At 44.9% G+C, this 23,355-nt stretch overlaps 2 protein-coding genes across 5 annotated transcripts in view; both read right to left on the reverse strand.

Annotated features, from left to right (window-relative positions):
* The window catches only part of LOC134226178 (SLIT-ROBO Rho GTPase-activating protein 1-like), a 267,693-nt gene extending 257,017 nt beyond the window's left edge, over nucleotides 1–10,676 (reverse strand). Inside the window, exons 1-3 of one of the 4 annotated variants that reach the window (XM_062706776.1) lie at nucleotides 10,546–10,676; nucleotides 9,260–9,399; nucleotides 8,594–8,931 (exon numbers count right to left, since the gene is read on the reverse strand). In XM_062706776.1, coding sequence (XP_062562760.1) covers nucleotides 8,594–8,690 — 97 coding nt within the window. In that variant the 5' untranslated portion in view covers nucleotides 8,691–8,931; nucleotides 9,260–9,399; nucleotides 10,546–10,676. Of the gene's footprint in view, nucleotides 1–8,593; nucleotides 8,932–9,064; nucleotides 9,400–10,545 lie in introns of all 4 variants that reach the window. The other 3 variants (XM_062706775.1, XM_062706777.1, XM_062706778.1) reach the window with 3 other exon arrangements.
* A 9,605-nt stretch (nucleotides 10,677–20,281) lies between these two features.
* Nucleotides 20,282–21,853, reverse strand: LOC134222846 (trichohyalin-like). The gene has a single exon (XM_062701994.1). The coding sequence runs from the start codon at nucleotides 21,851–21,853 to the stop codon at nucleotides 20,282–20,284; it is 1,572 nt and encodes a 523-aa protein (XP_062557978.1).
* Between the last annotated feature and the right edge of the window lie 1,502 nt (nucleotides 21,854–23,355).

Genomic DNA, 23,355 nt, shown 5'->3' on the forward strand with positions numbered 1-23,355 from the left:
TACAACTTCGTGATGGATTCATCACTCAATTTATTTTGGTAAAAATATTAAGACGGCGAGACATTCAAATTTCTATATAATCCATCGATTCAATATACTCAAAATATGATGGATCAGTTGATGCAAATAAGCACAGATGTGTTCCATTTAGACCCCAATTCAATCCAATTCAGCGAACGCAAACACATGTCGACAATCAACTTGGCTCCACATTAACTCTTAACCTCTTTAGATTGACAAATGTGTTTCAACAATGTCGCTTATCTCCAACCAAGTCCAATCATATTTTAGTGGCTCGTCCATTCTTGATATTGAAACACGCATGTTCTGAAATAGATCTGACGCAACCGCAAAAAAAAACACATATGCTTCTTTGTGCCACTGTGCACAATACACAATCGTCGATGCTATTCAAGAATGCATTCCATCTGACACCCATATGACTAATGGCATATAAGAGAGCAACTGCACTCTGTCGCCATGGGCAAGATCTTTGCGAGATGGAACGCAAGACATGTGGCCAACACAGCAACGCAAATATCTATCTCCTCGCATATGGAATCGCATTGACCGACTGGATCTGGAACGTGAACTCTCCGGAGAGTGCATATGCAAAGCGGGCGCACCCCGATGCAACGCACGCTAAACAACACCCAGCAGCCATCAGCAAGGACCCATCTATCTAATAATAAAACAGCCGTTCAAGAAGTCAAACGATCGGTGATATACGGCGACCCCCTTTTAGTGCACCATCCATTGAATTGGCACATTGGCCGGTGTGGTGATGACGATGATGATGGTGCGGTAGCCTATGTATGGCAGTCAAAGAGAAAAACCAACGGAAAACCAACAGGATGGCTAAGTTTTTACGACCCACACATGCCCCGAACGACCACAATGAAAATGTACTTTGCAGGACAAGCTGTTTTGAGGAGACGGTGCCATCGCTGTAGGATCGTCATGATAATTACCATTAACAGTTTTCTGGGAAACTTTTTAAAAAATAAATAAGACTGGATTCTAATCTCATGCTTATATTAATCTTGAAAATTTATAAATTTGTAAATATTGAATTTGAAGCTTTCAGAAAATTCAACATCACCTACTAAAGATCTGTTATATCATTATCATTATTCTGCCATAGTTTTGAATACCGAAAGTGCTGAAATTTTTATTGTTGTTCAAGAATCGCAAAACAAATATTGTTTTTTTTTCATTCATTTTCATCCGAGCGATTTTTTAAACTTTAAAATGAGGATCATCGCCAGAGGACTCAGAACACCTTTTAAACGATTGCCCGGCAATTTTAAAAAGGAGATTACAGTTCTTCAACATAGGGCTGATAGAACCCTCTAAGGATTGGAGAACAAACCCCAATACGATAGAACGATTCATTAGAATCAAAATACCGCACTGGGAAAATGCTGGTAGTCAAAGTGATGTGATTGCTCTACATTGTAACAATGCGCGAGTCTTTTTACAAAACCTCGGAAGCCTCCTTTCAAGAGGCTCGGAAGCCTCCTTGCCTCCTTTCAAGAGGTTCGGAAGCCTCCTTTCAAGAGGCTCGGAAGCCTCTTTTCAAAAGGCTCGGAAGCCTCCTTTCAGGAGGCTCGGAAGCCTCCTTTCAAGAGGCTCGGAAGCCTCCTTTCAAGAGGCTCGGAAGCCTACTTTCAAGAGGCTCGGTAGCCTGCTTTCAAGAGGCTCGGAAGCCTCTTTTCAAAAGGCTTGGAAGCCTCCTTTCAAGAGGCTCGGAAGCCTCCTTTCAAGAGACTGGGAAAATGCTGGTAGTCAAAGTGGAAGCCTCCGGAAGCCTCCTTCCAAGAGGCTCAGAAGCCACCTTTCAAAAGGCTTAGAAGCCTCTTTTCGAAAGGCTCAGAAGCCTTCTTTCAAGAGGCTCAGAAGCCTCCTTTCAAGAGGCTCAGAAGCCTCCTTTCAAGAGACCCGGAAGCCTCCTTTCAAGAGGCTCGGAAGCCTCCTTTCAAGAGGCTCGAAAGCCTCCTTTCAAGAGGTTCGGAAGCCTCCTTTCAAGAGGCTCGGAAGCCTTTTTTCAAGAGGCTCGGAAGCCTCGTTTCAAGAGGCTCGGAAGGCTCCTTTCAAGAGGCTCGGAAGCCTCCTTTCAAGAGGCTCGGAACCCTCCTTTCAAGAGGCTCGGAAGCCTCCTTTCAAAAGGCTCGAAAGCCTCCTTTCAAAATGTTCCAAAGCCATTTTTAAAAGGCTCCGAAGCCTTTTTCGAGAAGCACAGAGGCCTCCTTTCAAGAGGTTCAGAAGCTTTCTTTCAAGAGGTTCAGAAGCCTCCTTTCAAGAGGCTCAGAAGCCTCCTTCCAAGAGGCTCAGAAGCCACCTTTCAAGAGGCTCAGAAGCCACCTTTCAAAAGGCTTAGAAGCCTCCTATCGAAAGGCTCAGAAGCCTTCTCTCAAGAGGCTTAGAATCCTCCTTTAAAGGGACTCAGAAGCCTCCTTTCAAGAGGCTCAGAAGCCTCCTTCCAAGAGGCTCAGAAGCCTACTTTCAAGAGGCTCAGAAGCCTTCTTTCAAGATGCCTGGAAGCCTCCTTTCAAGAGGCTCGGAAGCCTCCTTTCATGTGGCTCGGAAGCCTCCTTTCAAGAGGCTCAGAAGCCATCTTTCAAGAGGCTTGGAAGCCTCCTTTCAAGAGGCTCGGAAGCCTCCCTTCTAGAGGTTCGGAAGCCTCCTTTCAAGAGGCTCAGAAGCCTACTTTCAAGAGGTTCGGAAGCCTCCTTTCAAGAGGCTCGGAAGCCTCCTTTCAAGAGGCTCGGAAGCCTCCTTTCATGGGGCTCGGAAGCCTCCTTTCAAGAGGCTTGGAAGCCTCCTTTCAAGAGGCTCGGAAGCCTTCTTTCATGGAGCTCGGAAGCCTCCTTTCAAGAGGCTCAGAAGCCTTTTTCCAAGAGCCTTGGAAGCCTTCTTTCAAGAGGCTCGGAAGCCTCCTTCCAAAAGGCTCGGAAAAATCCTTTCAAGAGGCTCCGAAGCCTCGGAAGCTTCCTTTCAAGAGGCTCGGAAGCCTTATTTCAAGCGACTCGAAAGCCTCCTTCCAAAAGGCTCGGAAGCATCCTTTCAAGAGGCTCCGAAGCCTCCTTTCAAGAAGCTCCGAAGCCTCCTTTCAAAAGGCTCGAAAGCCTCCTTTCAAAATGCTCCGAAGCCTTTTTCAAAAGGCTCCGAAACCTTTTTCAAGAAGCTCAGAAGCCTACTTTCAAGAGCTTCAGAAACCTCCTTTTAAGAGATTCAGAAGCCTCCTTTCAAAAGGGTCAGAAACCTGCTTTCAAGAGGCTCAGAAGCCTATTTTCAAGAGGCTTGGACGCCTCCCTTCTAGAGGCTCGGAAGCCTCCTTTAATGGGGCTCGGAAGCCTCCTTTCAAGAGGCTCAGAAGCCTTCTTTCAAGAGGCTTGGAAGCCTCCTTTCAAGAGGCTCGGAAGCCTCCTTTCAAGAGGCTCGGAAGCCTCCTTTCATGGGGCTCAGAAGCCCCCTTTCAAGAGGCTCAGAAGCCTATTTTCAAGAGGCTTGGACGCCTTATTTCAAGAGGCTCGGAAGCCTCCTTTAATGGGGCTCGGAAGCCTCCTTTCAAGAGGCTCAGAAGCCTTCTTTCAAGAGGCTTGGAAGCCTCCTTTCAAGAGGCTCGGAAGCCTCCTTTCATGGGGCTCGGAAGCCTCCTTTCAAGAGGCTCAGAAGCCTTCTTTCAAGAGGCTTGGAAGCCTCCTTTCAAGAGGCTCGGAAGCCTCCTTTCATGGGGCTCGGAAGCCTCCTATTAAGAGGCTCGGAAGCCTGCTTTCAAGAGGCTCAGAAGCCTACTTTCAAGAGGCTCGGAAGCCTCCCTTCAAGAGGCTCGGAAGCCTCATTTCAAGAGGCTCAGAGCCTCCTTTCAAGAGGCTCAGCCTCCTTTCAAGAGGCCTCAGAAGCCTCCTTTCAAGAGGCTCGGAAGCCTCCTTTCAAGAGGGTCGGAACCCTCCTTTCAAGAGGCTCGGAAGCCTCCTTTCAAGAGGCTCGGAAGGCTTCTTTCAAGAGGCACGGAAGCCTACTTTCAAGAGGCTCAGAAGCCTCCTTTCAAGAGGCTCGGAAGCCACCTTTCAAGAGGCTCGGAAGCCTTTTTTCAAGAGGCTCGGAAGCCTCCTTTCAAGAGGCTCGGAAGGCTCCTTTCAAGAGGCACGGAAGCCTACTTTCAAGAGGCTCGGAAGCCTCCTTTCAAGAGGCTCGGAAGCCTTTTTCCAAAAGGCTCGGACGCCCCTTTCACAAGGCTCGGAAGCCTTCTTTCAAGAGGCTCGGAAGCTTCCTTTCAAGAGGCTCGGAAGCCTCCTTCCAAAAGGCTCAGAAGCATCCTTTCAAGAGGCTCCGAAGCCTCCTTTCAAAAGGCTCGAAAGCCTCCTTTCAAAATGCTCCGAAGCCTTTTTCAAAAGGCTCCGAAACCTTTTTCAAGAAGCTCAGAAGCCTACTTTCAAGAGGTTCAGAAACCTCCTTTCAAGAGGTTCAGAAGCCTCCTTTCAAGAGGCTCAGAAGCCTCCTTCCAAGAGGCTCAGAAGCCACCTTTCAAGAGGCTCAGAAGCCTCCTTTCAAAAGGCTCAGAAGCCTCCTTTCAAGAGGCTCAGAAGCCTCCTTTCAAGAGTCTCAGAAGCCTACTTTCAATAGGCTTAGAAGCCTCCTTTCAAGAAGCTCGGAAGCATCCTTTCAAGAGGCTCGGAAGCCTTCAAAAGGCTCGAAAGCCTCCTTTCAAAATGCTCCGAAGCCTTTTTCAAAATGCTCCGAAACCTTTTTCAAGAAGCTCAGAAGCTTCCTTTCAAGAGGTTCAGAAGCCTCCATTCAGGAGGCTGAGAAGCCTCCTTTCAAGAGGTTCAGAACCCTCCTTCCAAGAGGCTCAGAAGCCACCTTTCAAGAGGCTCAGAAGCCTCTTTTCAAAAGGCTAAGAAGCCTCTTTTACCAAGAGGCTCAGAACCCTCCTTTCAAGATGCTTAGAAGCCTCCTTTAAAGAGGCTCAGAAGCCTCCTTTCAAGAGGCTCAGAAGCCTCATTTCAAATGGCTCAGAAGCCTTCTTTCAAGAGGCTCAGAAGCCTCCTTTCAAGAGGCTCAGAAGCCTCCTTTCAAGAGGCTCAGAATCCCCCTTTCAAGAGGCTCAGAAGCCTATTTTCAAGAGGCTTGGACGCCTTATTTCAAGAGGCTCGGAAGCCTCCTTTAATGGGGCTCGGAAGCCTTCTTTCAAAGGCTTGGAAGCCTCCTTTCAAGAGGCTCAGGAAGCCTCCTTTCAAGAGGCTCAGAAGCCTCCTTTCAAGAGGCCTCAAGCCTCCTTTCAAGAGGCTCAGGCCTCCTTTCAAGAGGCTCGGAAGCCTCCTTTCAAGAGGCTCGGAAGCCTCCTTTCAAGACGCTCTGAAGCCTACTTTCAAGAGGCTCAGAAGCCTCCCTTCAAGAGGCCTCGAAGCCTCCCTTCAAGAGGCTCAAGCCTCCTTTCAAGGGGTCAGGCCTCCTTTCAAGAGGCTCAGAAGCTTCTTTCAAGAGGCTCAGAAGCCTCCTTCAAGAGGCACCGAAGCCTACTTTCAAAAGGCTCGGAAGCCTTTTTTCAAGAGGCTCGGAAGCCTCCTTTCAAGAGGCTCGGAAGGCTCCTTTCAAGAGGCACGGAAGCCTACTTTCAAGAGGCTCGGAAGCCTCCTTTCAAGAGGCTCGGAAGCCACCTTTCAAGAGGCTCGGAAGCCTTTTTTCAAGAGGCTCGGAAGCCTCCTTTCAAGAGGCTCGGACGCCCCTTTCAAAAGGCTCGGAAGCCTTCTTTCAAGAGGCTCGGAAGCCTCCTTTCAAGAGGCTCGGAAGCCTCCTTTCAAGAGGCTCGGAAGCCTTATTTCAAGAGGCTCGGAAGCCTCCTTTCAAGAGGCTCGGAACCCTCCTTTCAAAAGGCTCGGAACCCTCCTTTCAAGAGGCTCGGAAGCCTCCTTTCAAGAGGCTCGGAACCCTCCTTTCAAGAGGCTCGGAAACCTCCTTTCAAGAGGCTCGGGAGCTTCCTTTCAAGAGGCTCGAAAACCTCCCTTCAAGAGGCTCGGAAGCCTCCTTTCAAGAGGCTCGGAAGCCTTCTATCAAGAGGCTCGAAAGCCTTCTTTCAAGAGGCTCGGAAGCCTCATTTCAAGAGGCGCGGAAGCCTCCTTTCAAAAGGCTCTGAAGCCTCCTTCCAAGAGGCTCGGAAGCCTCCTTTCAAGAGGCTCGGAAGCCTCCTTTCAAGAGGCTCGGAAGCCTCCTTTCAAGAGGCTCGGAAGCTTCTTTTCAAGAGGCTCGGAAGCTTCTTTTCAAGAGGCTCGGAAGCCTCCTTTCAAGAAACGCGGAAGCCGCCTTTCAAGAGGCTCGGAAGCCTCCCTTCAAGAGGCTCGGAAGCCTCCTTTCAAGCCTCCTTCCAAGAGGCTCGGAAGCCTTCCTTCAAGAGGCTCGGAAACCTTCTTTCAAAAGGCTCGGAAGCCTCCTTTCAAGAGACTCGGAAACCTTCTTTCAAAAGGCTCGGAAGCCTCCTTTCAAGAGGCTCGGAAGCCTGCTTTCAAGAGGCTCGGAAGCCTCGTTTCAAGAGGCTCGTAAGCCCACTTTCAAAAGGCTCGGAAGCATACCTTCAACAGGCCTCCTTCGGAAGCCTCCTTTCAAGAGGCTCGGAAGCATCCTTTCAAGAGGTTCGGAAGCCTCATTTCAAGGGGCTCGGAAGCCTCCTTTCAAGGAGCTCGGAAGCCTCCTTTCAAGAGGCTCGGAAGCCTCGTTTCAAGAGCTCGGAAGCCTCTTTTCAAAAGGCTCGGAAGCCTCCTTTCAAGAGGCTCGGAAGCTTCCTTTCAAGAGGCTCGGAAGCCTCCTTTCAAGAGGCTCGGAAGCCTCCTTTCAAGAGGCTCGGAAGCCTGCTTTCAAGAGGTTCGGAAGCCTGCTTTCAAGAGGCTCGGAAGCCTGCTTTCAAGAGGCTCGGAAGCCTCCTTGCTGTAGAACATTGGTAGTAACTATGAGCCATCTGAGTTTCTCCAGGAAATCCTCCTGAAGTTACTCCAGGATTTCGTCCGAAAGTTCCATCAGGATTACGTCCAGAAGTTCCTCCAAGATTTCAACTGAAAGTTCCTTCAGGCTTTCGTCTAGAAGTTCCTCCAGGATTTCTTCGGCAGTTCCTCCTGGATTTGATCCGTAGGTTACTCCGGGATTTAGTCCGGAGGTTTCTCCAAGATTTCGTCCGGAAGTTCCTTCAGGATTTCTTCCGGAAGTTCCTCCAAGAGTTCGTCCAGAAGTTCCTCAAGGATTTCGTCCGGAAGATGCTCCAAGTTTTCGTCCGATAGTTCCTCTAGGATTTCGTCCGGAGTTTCCTTCAGGATTCCGTCCGGTTGTTTCTCCAGGTTTTCGTCCGAAAGCTCGTCTAGGATCTAGGAAGTTCTTCCAGGATTTCAACCGGAGATTCCTCCAGGATTTTGTCCGAAAGTTCCTCCACATAATCCTTCAAAATTTTCATCTAAATTTCTTTAAGAATTTTCTCGGACGTTCCTCCAGAAACTCCTTCATAAGTTCTGTCGGGAGTTCGTCGACCTTCGGACGGATAATTTCTTCGTAGATTCTGAAATTCTTCCGGATGCTTCTGAAGTAAATCCTCCAAAATCCTTTCAAAAATTTCTCTGGAGTTCAAATGTTGCATCGGAGCTATTACGAAATATGGGCTAAAGATATGGGGTGTACCTATTAATGTGCAACAATGTGTATTAATGTGTATTGTCTCTACTTTTGTACCAAATGTCATTCAAACGTTCTAATTCCAATATCAAGAATCACCAACGTCAGGTATTTTAAAATGATCATATAAGTAAAATACCTAAAGCTTTTCAAGAGCTTATCTCTATACACACAACGAAATTAGAATTTCTTCAAAATTTTACCGAGTGATGTCGTACCGCATTATGCGGAAATTTCAAACCCAGAGCTTGAAAAACATTTCGTTACTTTTTGACAAAAAGAACACAATGTTTGACCAGTAAACATAGCCGATCGAGCAAAGTACAAACGGTATTAAACTATTGATTTTCCATTATTCACCGAAATGAGTATGTACTATAATTATTATTTTAGCACTCAATTGTCGAGTGTGAAAAAGTAGGCTACTTTATTGCTCAAACACAAAATATAAAAGCTTGTGCATAAAGTCAAACCTCCATGAATCGATATTGATGGGACTATCGATTCATGGCGATATAGAAATGTGGAATTGAAAATCCTTGGAAAGCTGAATGGACCATCACAGTAACCCAGCAAATATTTTTTAATAAGACATAGGTATGCTTCCATGTGTCGATATCGAGTTATGGAACATCGACTTATGGAGGTTTGCCTGTATTATGATCTGGAATTGCAAAAAGGTATTTTTATTCATCTGAATTGATGAAATGTTGATTCTCAATATAGTCGTAATAGTCGTAATAGCATAATGAATATCCTGGCTATCATAAGACAATAGGTTTGATCTATGTAACTTTTGTACTATTATTTTTAAACACACATTTTCAAAAAAAAAATCTATACCTACTGATACATTTACTCCGATTATGTTACAGATAGTTTGTTAACATGTACTAAAAATATCCAACTAACAGTTATAGTTTTGTTCCGTACTTACTATTGAAAAGATTCAGCTTCCTGGTAGACCCCAGCCGCCGGATGGGACTCTTGATGTCCATGTCGTTTTCGTCCATCATTGTGACACCGTTCATCATGTGTGTCAGTTTTGATCGTTTCTTCTTCTGTTACTACTCTTCACCTTTTACCAAACACTTTTCAACGCCTCTTCGAGGGATCTGAGTTGCATGCACTACGAAAAACGATAGCTTGGCACCGATCACTTGGGCACTTGATAATCACTTCACTATAATATTATTACATGATGATTGCAACTTCGATCGAGGATATTTATCTTGTTTTGATCGCCGATGATCTCACACCATCAGTCGTCGCCTTCTTCGATTAGAAACGAAAAAAATACATAAACATGGGCCAAGCTGCATGCAGATGTTGACACAATTTTTCCCTACACAACAAACACACACTTCCGTGCCTCAGCCCAAAGAAAACCGGATTCTCCTCAACTCACTCCAAGCAATATTTTTATTTTCGTACACTCGTCCGAACGTTTGCTCCCCTTATCTTTTTTTGCGATGAAATTTATTTCAACTAATATTTATTCAGGGAAGCACAAACACTTTTACTTTCCCCGACTCGCAAAGAACGAAGATCGGCGTGCACTGACCACGGTTGCTATGGCTGGTGATTTGGGGATTATACCTACTTCGATTGAACCATCAACGTTCTAATCGAATCACGAAGATCGCATTCACTGTTAATCACTCTTCAGCAGATGGCAGCCGTCGTCGTCGATCGAGGCGGCAATTTGCACGCGAGTTTATACGTTTTCGTGTAAATTCTTTCCTGCGGGAAAAAAATTGGCTTCAGAAAGGCACAGCTACAGAAATTATATGCCATCGATACGCGGAACACCAGCAGACGGACTGCGAGCCGGATCGTCGCAAAAAGCATACACGTTTTTAAGAGGGAACACTAGTGTGAGCTCTTCTGGGGTTTGCTCGCGTCTTCTCCGCGGTCGCTACCACCGCACATAGGAGTAACTGAATCAAGTTTTGGGCCAAAAATCATCCAAATTTTAAGGTTTAGTAGTTGAATTTTAGTTATGTATACAAATCCATAAAGACTTTTTTTAATAGCAAAACTGAAAATCACAAATTTTGACAAATTAGATAATTTCAACAAAAATAATATTATACCTAATTCAAAACACGAGAGAAAAATTCAAACAAATTTTTATTATATTGTGTTTAATTAAGTAATATTGATCATGATTTTATCCCAGTTACTCCTGTGTGCACCGGTTTAACTTTTCGCCGTTAACTTGTCGTTCAACTCTGTGTTCAACCGAGCAGGTATGGGTTACGTATATGACATGACATTTCAGATTCACATTTATAGATCCCCGTAGATCACTACATCACACTCTGCGGCTTCGATTCACTTGGCTGCAGCTGGTGGGCAGGTCCGTGAACACCTAATTCACCTAATTCACACCACCAAGCCAATAGGACCCCCAAGATGACGTAAGTCAGTAAGCGTAGTTAGATGATCATCACCGGGGGCATATCTTCGCGCACTCCGATCACCTCTTTGGGCGGCAAACTGCAGATGCACGGGGGGCGTTTTACTTTCACGCCAAGCGCCCACGCCTTCGCAAGCTAATAGGGGAAACTGGGGTAATATGCACCCCCGGGGCAAAACGACCCTTTGGCGTTTTTGAGGACATTTTCGGCAATTTTTCGAGAGTATTTGCTACAGCGCATATAGTTCGGATCTCGAACTACCAGTCCAGCAGTAAACATTCTTGAAAATATGCCTGAAACACCGCCAAAAATGCCAAAAGATCGTTTTGCCCCGGGGGTGCATTTTACCCCAGTTTACCCTACAAGAAGTAACGATCCGCCGACACGCGATAGTGGGAGCAGGTCGCCGTTTCTTTGTATACACTTTGCTGCCAGTCAGTGGTGCTGAGCACAATCACAAACGAACCTTTTAAAAAAGAAGCGGTTATAACGAACGGTCTAATAACTGACGAATATAAAATACGTCTCAACGGTCCGACGGTCGACTAACAACTAGCGCGCTGGGCTAATGCATGCGAACGAGCGAACGACGAACGGGGACAAACGACGACGACGACGATGGCTAGCACTTTTTTCCGTGTTCCTGTTCTATAGAGGCACCGATGTTTGTCGTGTTCTTCGATGCTTTGGCCTCAGTCGTTGCTTGGTTGGTTTAATATTCTGTACACTTGGGAGCGTAGACTGATTCAATGGAAAGAAAAATAGTGAGCAATTTTCTACAAATTTTAAACTGTTTTTTGTTTTACTTCACACTAGCAGACCGGACGAACTTTATTTCGTCTAAAATTGATTTATTCTCTGATTAGATTTCCAGTTATGATGAAATTGGTGTTTCATTTGTATTGGAGCCCCCCTTTTCAAAGCGGGGAGGGGTCTCAAACCATCTTAAAAACCTTCCCGGCTCCAAAAACCTCAGCATACAAATTTTTACGACGATTGGTTCAGTAGTTTCCGAGTCTATAAGGTTCAGACAGACAGAAATTCATTTTTATGTATATAGATAAATGAAACTTCTTTTTGACAAAGCAAAATTACATTTCACAAAATAGTTCGAATTAATGTGTGAAGTATTGTAGCACATGAAGTCTTATTATATGAAGCACGAGAAATAACGGATTATTAAATCTTAGAATATAAGAAACAATCAAGCTCTATCAGAAGCTCAACGCATCCCTCAAAGGCTTCGTGTTACGACCCGAGCTTATTTTGAGGGATGTTAAGGACGCCATTCAACGGCTCCAGTAAAATGAAGCAGCTGGTGAGAATAGTAATGGAGCTTAGCTCATCAAGATGGGCTCGGAAAAGCTGTTCACTTGTCTGCACAGACAAAGTCAAAATCTGATAAATTGAACAGCTCCCGAAGAAGCTAAAGGGGGAGGTCACATTTTTTACAATTCAAACGAGCTCACTGAATTATATTTTTTTTACTGTTTTTATTAAGAAGACTTTCAGCCACAGGCTGGCTCATCTCCGGAATTATAATCTGAATTAAAAGATTCCCCTGCCATGCATTACTAGGATCTTCCTAGGCGCTTTCAATGAAGGCAGCTGAGTCCAGGTGTGTTCAGCGCTCGCAGCCAAATATTTCAGAGACAGAAACAATCAACAGTGAAATCCAGCTACAAGTTCATACCAGTCTCTTAAACTCTTGCGTGTGATTTGCTATTTGAATATGTTCATTGCTCTAGACTATTAGGCCGGAATGTCTTTAGGCCAAATAATCATTAGGCCGAATGATCATTCGGCTAAATAAGAAGTGAAAATGAGAATAAGTACTCAGTTCATCATTTCATGCGGAGCGCGCATTGGCACAAACTAAGGCTCATGCTGTCGTAGCTCCGCCGAAACAGGAAGGTATCGGGACATTTCCGTTATATCCTAAGATGCAAGGGAAAGAGAAACTGCCCGGGGTGAAGAGTACATCAGCCTTCATGACCCCCATAAGGGCAAGATCCTCACCAGGAGACGGCGGGCCTGGCAGACTCAAGAGGCAGTCTGCCAGTAGCCGCTGCCCATAAAGGCACTGAAAGTAGGCAAGCTGACGGTTCGATGGTCGAAATGCCCATTGAAATCAACCCCAGAAGTGAGCAAATTTGCGGATAGATGCTTCAAGTGTTTGGGCTTTGGACACCGGGCAGAAGCTTGTAGAGGCCCAGACAGATCGAACATGTGCTGGAAATGTGGGGAAACAGGTCATCTTGCGAGAGACTTGTAGCCGGCAAGGAGCGATCCGTCCTTAAAAGCACGTGGCTTAAGCGCCACTCCATTAAGGAGACCACGGCCCAAGTTAATTTGCCCGGATGAGACTCCCAAAGGGCGAGTCCATTTATTTCCCAGATAGGATTTACGGATCGTTCCAACTGGCTACGAGCTAATTCTTGCCAAACGGTATCACCCTAATTATCGCAGCATGCCTTACAGCCACGAAGCCACTCAGAGAGACGGTGAGAGCCCACCACACCTAATACACTCTAAGCGTGAGTGTGCCTATCATCATCGGCAGACTCTCTCCGCTCGCCTGCTCTTCTACAACGAATTGGAAGCATACAACATACCCAGTCAAACTCGCAAAGAAACACGGAGGACGGGACTCGCAACTATAATGACGCGTTGTGACGAAAAATACAATTAATTAACAAATTTGCTAGGGAAAGACTGTTTATTAAGCGACATGGAAAACATTAATGAACATTTATTTCCTTACTTCTAATAGGGACACATATTTATTGGGGGACAGTCGCATATGCTTCTATTTGTGTTGGTGTTCGTTCATACTATTCCCTAGCTGTGTGCGGTTTACTCTTCCCTAGCTTCTACTCTATTCGTGTGTGCTCTGTGCGTTCTGCGCTACTACGCGACGTCACAACTAAGTTTCGCGCATCTCCTTCACATTCTGCGCTCCTGTTAACTGGTAGGTGGTGGCAAATTAGCTCACGCACGCATGTGCACGGTCCGTGATGACGGACCCAATTACTTGTCGGCTCACGACAAAGGAAAACAGCGCGATGGCTTTAGCGGCACATCCTTCAGTCTACGACTGGACAACAAATTCCTCCGCGGCGCCCTCCTTGGACGCCGCACTCCGTACAAAAAAAGATGGGAGACTCACCGTATCGATGGGGCTTACAGTCGATGACCGTTGGGCGAGGTCGATGCTCCTCTGCCAGGGCAACGCTTGACGATTGCTTCTCAATGAAGCGTGTTGGTGAATCGCGATGGCGGTTTGCCGACGGGGTCACTTGAATTGCCGGTAGCTTGACAGGCTGGTGGATTCCGTCCACTTAGAGGTCCCCCGGCCTCCTCGGACCGATATAGTTACGGATCGTCCGCTTCTGGCCGGTTGGCGACTGCCAGGAATCTTTCGTCCGTAGGGGATGAAGCGCGCGCTTGGGTGCGCGGAATTCGCTGCGGGTGAAATATAAAGCCAATCTGGCAGAACAACACATAATGAGCACAAGCACCGTTTCGCACATCTAGAGCACATTGTTACCTGATTGTTGCACTTTAATTACTACAACCGCACACGAATAACACGCACACTTGATTTGCCTACAGCAACTAAAGAACGAACAGGTAATTTATTAATTAACTATATTTAACGCCACTTTAAATTATCCTACTTGTGACAAACGAAACACTAACTACAAACGCGTACTTCCAACTCCTTGGAGAATCACGGACGAAATGATCGAGTCTGTGAATCCTCAGATTAAGGAAGGCGGGACTCGGACACAACCGGAAGTACGTCATTTCCCGACCCCTTTGTGTACAATCGTGGCTTTATCGGCACGATTGATAACTTGACCAGATAGTCGCGCTGCTATCCCTTTCCCACCTTATCCAGGAAACAAATGGCCTCGACCTTGGAAAGCTTGGCTGCTTGATTAATGCTCGCTTGCCTATGTCAAGGGAACATTATATTTAAGTTTATTGGCGATTGAAAGATTTGTATACTTACAATCTAATTTATTTACAAAAACTATTTACAAACTATATACAAAATTACTGAATGCTACATTGCACCAGTGCTATTTTACGAAAATTTGGTTTAAGGAGTTAAACCAAATTTTCGTAGTGGTAAACTGTTCAGAATAATTCATTTTGTTTTTATTTACATTCCCTTAACTCGAGCTTACTAATAATATGCAATTCATCCGGTTCCCTAACCTATTTACCAAGAAAAACTTATAATTCAATAAATTGCATTAATCAACCATATTATAATCACAAAATATTTACATCATATTTACAAAAGTATAGGTCCATCCCAATGAAAGTTCGGAGTAGTTTGACGTTCTCGTAATGGGTGCTTATACAGAAACCAACAAAATCTCAAACCATAACAAATTCTTAAACGGCATTACTACTGACACCTCTCAGTCTCTGTAGAAGCCCAACCATGACAACACTTCATTGATGAAAAGTCTCCTTATCCTCAATGACAATTAACACATAACCGGTACACACCGAGAGAACAACCACCAAACCTCAACGTTGGTTCCTTGCCTCATGCCGATATGACCATACATACACATTACATCAACAAAACAGGCTCATTCAGATTCGAAACTACACCAATCCTTTCTGTTGGTTTTGCGTTTCTCTTCTAAATTCACCGCATCTATCTTGTCTCACAGATACTACCAAGCCTGCTACCTGATTTTCGCGTATCTGTGTAGGGCAAGACGTAAACATGAACCACATAAACCCTCACAACAAATGTTAACTCGCCAGAGAGAACTCCAGCTTTCGCTAACACTTGCGTAAGAAACATAAATACTCCCAAACAATCATTCCAATAACATTTCAAACGCCGAGGCTTTTCCTCAGCTATCAAGAAATACTATTCAATGAAAAAAAATTGGACCACTCTATTACGCCACTCAGAGATATTCTCTCTGGACACTCACGACACCTATACACTGATATACCCACCCACTAAGAGAAACGTCAAACAGAAAGTAAACATTGTGTAGTGCAGTGAAATAATTAATTTTGTAAAAGTTTTAGGTAATTATTGCATTAATTACGGACGGAAAATGGGTTCATCGGCTGAAAAAGTGAACGGAAAGTAGTAATTAAACTGTAAGTAATAATCTTTTTATATCTTTTTGTGGTTCAGATTGCCTACGTTGGAAAAAGGAAGCTCGACGACGGAGGCAACAGTTCCCCACGATTGAGAACTCTCGTTGGACGGGACCGGTTTGATCGACGATCCATTTTTGAAGACCATCGCGCCACCGGTAGGATGGAGCAGCTACAGGAGGATCATCACCCCATGGAAGTGTCTTTCCTATCAGCTAGTCAGTGTTCGGACGGATATTGATTCTTGTTTTTTTTTTTTCATTTCTTTTTAGGTACTATCGGATGGAAGGGTATGGACGACTACATTGAGGAGCGGTGACGAAACACCACCACGGGCCAACATCAACAACATTTTATACTTATTAAATTCTTGAAAATAAAACACTTAATCTTAAGTACTAACCTAATCTTAAGTATCATGTTTGTGAACTACAACACTAACATTATTCAGCGTTATGAAAGTACCCTTTATTGGTCCATAATTATCGGTAATTTTTTTAAATTTTGGAGCGAAGCTCCTCTCTTTGGGCAGTACATTTGGTACTTTGAACACAATTGTTTTAAAAGATGTTGATGCCATCGCTCGATTGACTCGGGTTGCTCAACATTGTTTCCCTCTCAAGAAAAACTTCTGAGTCTTTACTTCGATCAGCGTCTGATAGACCCCACTATCCGACTCACGAATTTCGCTTCCAAACATGTACTGCTCGTCAACGCGCTACGGCTCTGAGCTTCTGATTACAGATCATCGCCCGGGAACTATCCAGGGCTCTCTCTGACTTCCGGTCGAGGGGTTTGCGATTAAAATCAACAACTTTCTTCGCATTTTTGTTCGAAGAACCATTCTTCCAGCACATTGCAAAGCCTCTTCTTGGACTGAATGGCAGTCCAAGGATGCCCCTAGTAAGTAAAAGGTTTTGTAGGGGCTGCGACTGACCCGAAGGTCAGTGCTAGACTTTGCAATGGTGAATCATATTTTGTTATCCGGAGCACAGCTTCAACGGAGTAATAGTAACTCTTGGGTACCACCCAAGAGCATCATAGCTGGGAAAATATTTTCAATTTTGTGAGACCAGGGCTCGCACTGGCTCGTTGTCGCTGCCTGAGACAGGTACATAGCTGAACAACTTTTTGAATTTACGGAGCATCTGGCTTGGCAAGCTTTTTCAAAAACTTGCAATGGAAAATACCAAGTCGTTTTCCATCCAGAGTCTCCAGCTCATAACAATGACTGCCCACAATCCTCTTGACAATTGCTGGTATATATTTCGGTGCCAACTTAGCCGACACACCCTTCCCTTTGTCCGATAGTATCGTATTCTTCTTTAAAACAGATTCCCCAACCGAATACGTTGGGCAGTTTGCGTTAGACCTCAAGTTGTAGTAGGACGAATGTTTCTGATACGCTGCTTTTAAGTTTTCCCTCACTTCTTCCAATAGGGTTTGCCTCTGCTCGGGCTCTAGAGTTTCTTTTTCCGTAGACCCCGTGTCTCGCATTAGGCGATATTCCCTGCCGTCAGACACTTGATTCCTTCCAAACACCAGGAAATACGGCGTATATTTTGTTGTACTGTGAACCGAGTTACGGACTGCATTCGCGATTCGCTGTAGGTTGTTCGCCCATTCCTTATGACTACCCTTTATGGAAGCACGGATGGCGGTGGTAATCACTCGGTTTACTCTTTCCGAGTCGTTAACCTGCGGGTGATAGCTCGGCGTTTTCCAGTGTGTCACGTGATATTTCTCCAAGAGGTCCTGAAACGTTCTTGACACGAACTGCGTCCCGTTATCGGTCAAAACTACTTCAGGTACCCCGAACAAAAGAAAGATGGAGTTTTCTACGAAATTGGTCAGTGTTTCCGCCGTTGCTTCCCTGAATGGCTGGATCATCACAAATTTGCTGAAGAGGTCTGTTACTACCAGCAAGCAGGTACTCCTTCCCTTTCCAGATGGTGGCAATGGACCAACGTAATCCATCGCTAGGAATTGCCACGGATACTCCACAACTTTCTTTTGGTTTGTCATCGGTGGCGTAGTATTTTGGTTCGTTGCCTTGCTCATTTGGCATTTCATACATGTCTGACACTGTTGTTTAACCTCCTTGCTCATCTTCGGCCACCAGAATTTCTGCCGTACGGAAAATAATGTCTTTTCGGGACCTAGATGAGCTTCCTCGTGAATTTTCCGAATGATGTCAGAGCGCTCTGCTTTTTGAGGATATTTTTTCCATCTAAACCTAACGTCTTCCATTCTATCTTCGGTTTTGCAATACCGCAAAATCTCCCCATCAACAACGCGGAATTCTTTATATTCTGCTGGATTCTGCTCAATATTAGATGCCAATTCCTGGTACCGTTTATCTACAGTCACGGTGAAAATGGCTTCTACGGATCTCGATAAACAATCCGCCAGGATATTATTTTTCCCTTTCCTATATTCCAGCTCGATGTCGTACGACTGTATTTTAAGGGCCCACCTTAATAGTTTCGCATTGCCGGTTTCTACGCCAATGGTGAAAAGCCATAAAAGGCTGCGGGCGTCGGTAACCACCCGGAACCGAGTGCCCTCAACGAAATGGCGGAAGTGTTGTATCGCTAGTAAAACGCCGAGACACTCTTTCTCTACGCTGGAATACTTCCGTTGAGTACTACTCAGTTTTTTACTGAAGTAGGCGATAACCCGTGAATGTCCTTCCTGCTGCTGAATTAGCGCTGCTCCTACGGCTAGATCTGATGCATCAGATTCTATGCAAAATGGCTGCGAGAAATCTGGATTCCCTAGAATGGGTGCAGCCACCAACGAGGCCTTTAGGTTCCCAAATGCTGTTTCCGCTGCTTCCGTCCAAACGAATTTATGTTTCGTCTTCTTCAACAAATCGGAGATCGGTGCCACTATTTGGCTGTAGTTTCCAATGAAACGCTGGTAAAACCCAGCCAGTCCTAACAACCGTCTTATGTCCTTCACATTCTTAGGCCGTGCATAATCCAAGATTGGGGCGATTCGAGCGTTATCTATGGATACTCCTTCATCTGTGAGTAGGTATCCCAGATAGGAGACCCTCTTTCTGCAGAATCTGCTCTTATCGTGAGATATCGTTAAATTAGCTTTTGCTAGTCTCTCTCCTACGATGTGCAATAGTCGGACATGTGGTGATTACAATGTCGTCCTGGTATACAAAGTCCCTATGACTTTGTCTATAAGGCGACACATCGTAAAAGGTGCATTCGTTAATCCGAAAGGACATACCTTGAAGCGGTATAGCCCCTTGTTGGTGGAAACGCCGTGAAATCTCGGCACTCTTCTTTCAGTGGGATCTGAAAGTACGCATCTTTCAGATCCACCACCGAGTAGAATTTAGCCATACTCAATCGATGGAATATTTCTCCCATATTCCTCATTGGGTAAGAATCTTTCTTTGTCAGCGCGTTTATTCTACGAGAATCAAGGCACACACGTAGCTTTCCATTCGATTTCCGAACAGGAACTAGTGCACTAGCCCACTCACTGGTGCATTCCTCAATGGCATCTATTCGCTTGTATCGCTCTAGTTCCGCATCCATCTCAGCCTGTATCGTCGGTGAACATCGGTACAGCGGTTGTCGTCTTGGTCTAGCCTCGTCATTCAAAACTATCTCGTGTTGAATAACCGAAGTCCTTCCTAATCGATTTTCCGTCGTGCACGGAAAAACCTTGATAGCATCTGTCAACTCGTTTCTCTGTTCCACAGACAGCTCGTGTTCAGTCTCGACTGCTTCTGGGGTTATCTTTGAAGGTTCCGGTAGTTCCAGTGCCGGAATGTCCAAAGACTCATCTGGATCAGAACCCTTGAGCATTGGTAGAATATCTATAGAAAGCATGGGCGCACTGGTTGTACATTCTAGTCCCAACGCAGCGTTCTTTGCTGTGTCCACCGTAGCTACCTGTTCAAAACCCTCCGATCCTTGAATCATAGGTTGAATTCCGAAAATCTTCCAAAAATTATAACCCAGAATCAAATTCCTCGCCACCTGTGGCACTATTAACGTTGGAATGATCTTTGTTATTCCACGGAACTCCATTGGTAAATTTACGTAACCTAAGCTTCTGTGCACCGTCTTATTTTCCGTAACTATTTCTCGGGCTCTGGTGTACCGCCAGACCGTTTCTCGCGCAATACCTGCCAAATTCGTCTCACTCACGCTTATACCGAAATCTAGAAGTGTGTCATAATCAATATTGAAGATCTTTACCGCCACATGTGGACACATCTCTGTATGGATCTTTACTTCACAGACGTCTTGATACGGGTCCAAGAAGGGTGTTATCTCTGTCTCTATGGGAACCCTAGTGACCGGAATGCTGTCGTTCCTCTCTGGCATTCCCTGTTTAGTTTCCCTGAATTCTCCCTAGCTGGTCTTCTGGCTTCGGCAGAATGATTCTCGCATGTCGTAACTGTTTTACCCTGAGCACCGCACAGGTAGCAAAACAACCTCTTTTCTTCCTGGCAATTTCTCCAAAGATGTCCGTGTTTTCTGCAATTCCAGCACAGTGGTAGCTGTGTCGTAGAAGGTGTGTCTCTATTGTTTGTAGTTTGGCTTCTTCCATTAACTCCCATTGGTCGCTGTTGGTTGGGCCTCCTGTCCCTGTCAAACCGGTTGCCTATAGCATTTACATTTTCTGAATCCGACTCCGAACTGTAAGATTCGTCTTCTTTCTTCTCGATCTCAATGTTATGAACCGCATTCACCCTACTTGGTCCATCTCGGGCATTCCTGAAAACCGGGTCGTTGGCATCAATCCTGTAAGCATAATATTCCAGCTTTCGAAGACTGTGAACCGTCATACATGCTAACTTCGAACGGTAATGCGGACGCATATTGTCCCAAATCACCTCAAAAATTCGCTGCTCGTCTAGTGGAGTACTCAGCAACTTATTCAGCCGTTCTATTTCCATCTTGAAACTCAGGAATGATTCGTTTCGAGTCTGCTTCCGCTCTTAAATCTGTTGACGGTTTCCCTGATCCTTGTTAGGGTCGCCGTACATGTAAGGTACTCTATCTTGTGCCCAGTCCGAGAACTCATCTGCATAGCATAAGTACATATGCCTCCCCACGAAGAATTGTGTGCACTCTTTGCATTAGTACATCGTCGGCAATTCTGTCCATTTTCGCTAGTCGTCGTACCTTCAACAGGAAGTCCTCCAATGACCTGCTCCTTGCATCTCCACTGAAGCTCAAATGCCATTTTTCCATTCTTCGATCGGCATCGCGGATTTCGGACTCGCTGATTCTCCGTTGATTGCGTCGCCTCGGGTGATTCATCAAATTGTGGAACCTCTCATCCTCCGAGAACTCATCCGAGCTAAGCGGTATCTGATTCCTCGGCAAATTGTGAAAATCCTGCCCATAGAGTTCCCCTCGTCTGTTTCTGCGTTCTCTACTCCAGTCTCTACTGCTCTCGTCCCGATGTCGGTAATTTACTTCTCTTCCATCGTGGTATCCTGACTGCGGTTCGTATGTGGTGTCGTTCCTTTCTAACTCATACAACCTTCTTTGTTGATCTCTTTGAGAAGTCTGCGCGTGAAATGCTCTACTTTCATACGCTCTATTCCTTCTTAACTCTACATCTCGTTGTGTACCCCAACTCCTCTGTTGATCATTTCTCCACGGACCATTTTCTTCGCGTACCACTCTCGTCCTCCTGTAATCGATCTCGCAATCGTTTAATCTGTTGTTACCCTGTCTTCCGCTATCATCACCTTCGTACTCTTCAGACCTTACCTTCCGCTCCCTTTCGTAATATACCGATCTCGGAACCTGCTGTCCAAACAGAGGTTCATGCTGTCTTTCACTCTGTCTACCACGGACATCAATTTCTTGCCTTGGCGGAACACTACCCTCAACATAACTATCTAACTTCTTATTCTGGAATGCATATTTGTCGTACTCTTTTCCTTTCTCTTTAACTCGCTCTTTATGTTCGACGTCTCCTCCTCTAGCCCCTTCTGAACTATTCAACAATGCTTCAACCTGCTTTTGTAGAAGAGCCACCTGTGCTTCTAATGCTTTCTCCCGCTCACTGGGTTCACTTTGTGTCCTTGCAGGTTCCAAATTTCTGTCCGAGGTACCTGACGTTTTCTTTCCACCTACTTCTTTCCGACTTCCTTGTGCCCCTTCTTCGGGACGATCTAACTTATAAGCATTTCCATCCGAATTTCCTCGTAACTCTAAACTAAATGAATCCAAACGTTTATCTTCTTCCTTGCCTTTTTCAAATTTACTCAATTCCGCGCGGATATCGCTTAGCAACTCTTTACGCATACGCTCTGATTCTGGGTCTGTCGTCATAATTCTATGTACCCTGCACCAATAATGGTTCAATCGCGAATACACTGCCTTATCGTTCGTTTTACTCGCTAGTTTACTCCGCAACTCTTTCAACCTGGAACACACTAAATCATACTCCTGATCGATAGTGTGCGGGGATTCATAAACTCTGCCTTCTTTCTCATCATCTTTAAACAAATACCTCAATAGACGGTATTTTGCCTCTACATCATTCTTGAGCTCATCCTGTTTTCCACGTAGTTTCAGTTCATACTCTACTTCCTCACCATTTAAATGGTCCGCATAAATATGTTTGAACGCCATTATTATAGAAATCAATAATTTTCAAATATTTAATTAAACGAATAATATGAAGAAACAGACAAATATATTTTACAAAATAATGAATGACAATGACTTATAAACAACCCCACTAAATTTTACTGCATTTACCCAATTCTTACTCGAAAACTCCAAACTTCCACAATATTTATGTATAATAACCAAAATCCGTAAATTCACTCAAAACTTTCCACAAGCTCAAAAATATCGATAGAAAACTATTTACATAACGAAAACTTAATTCGATGGCCTAAATAAATATACATAACTTCATAAAGCAAAAAATGAAAAAATCTCAACTGTATTTTCCCACTGAAATTCAACAAAAATTCATCAATAATCATTCGAAAACCTGCAGTTGGGCGCCATTTTGTAGCCGGCAAGGAGCGATCCGTCCTTAAAAGCACGTGGCTTAAGCGCCACTCCATTAAGGAGACCACGGCCCAAGTTAATTTGCCCGGATGAGACTCCCAAAGGGCGAGTCCATTTATTTCCCAGATAGGATTTACGGATCGTTCCAACTGGCTACGAGCTAATTCTTGCCAAACGGTATCACCCTAATTATCGCAGCATGCCTTACAGCCACGAAGCCACTCAGAGAGACGGTGAGAGCCCACCACACCTAATACACTCTAAGCGTGAGTGTGCCTATCATCATCGGCAGACTCTCTCCGCTCGCCTGCTCTTCTACAACGAATTGGAAGCATACAACATACACGGAAGAAAAAAGTACCCAAAATTGAGTACTTTTAAACTTACTTTTGAGTTATTTTTCTCTTCGCTTTCATCCACTCTTTCTTTTGTTGTCAAAACAAAAGAGCCAAACAATCCAACGACGCCAGTTCAACACGGGAAGCCAATTTTGAGTTTTATTACCTGAGGTCGAAATTGAGGGAATTAAACTTACATTTGGGTAAATAAATTTTCCGTTGGGTACTTTTTAACATGGGAGTAAAGGCAAACTACTTCGACCCTACTTACTCAATTTTGGCTTCCCGTACGGATGTTCGAGGTTGGGTGAATTAAACTCACTATTGGGTAGTTTATTTCTTCCGTGTACCCAGTCAAACTCGCAAAGAAACACGGAGGACGGGACTCGCAACTATAATGACGCGTTGTGACGAAAAATACAATTAATTAACAAATTTGCTAGGGAAAGACTGTTTATTAAGCGACATGGAAAACATTAATGAACATTTATTTCCTTACTTCTAATAGGGACACATATTTATTGGGGAACAGTCGCATATTATTCTATTTGTGTTGGTGTTCGTTCATACTATTCCCTAGCTGTGTGCGGTTTACTCTTCCCTAGCTTCTACTCTATTCGTGTGTGCTCTGTGCGTTCTGCGCTACTACGCGACGTCACAACTAAGTTTCGCGCATCTCCTTCACATTCTGCGCTCCTATTAACTGGTTAGGTGGTGGCAAATTAGCTCACGCACGCATGTGCACGGTCCGTGATGACGGACCCAATTACTTGT

Source organism: Armigeres subalbatus, chromosome 3, assembly GCF_024139115.2.
Source record: "Armigeres subalbatus isolate Guangzhou_Male chromosome 3, GZ_Asu_2, whole genome shotgun sequence".
NCBI lineage: Eukaryota > Metazoa > Arthropoda > Insecta > Diptera > Culicidae > Armigeres > Armigeres subalbatus.

Coding starts and splice junctions, on each gene's coding strand:
- LOC134222846 (XM_062701994.1), bottom strand. CDS start 21,853: ATGGCGTTCAAACATATTTATGCGGACCATTTAAATGGTGAGGAAGTA.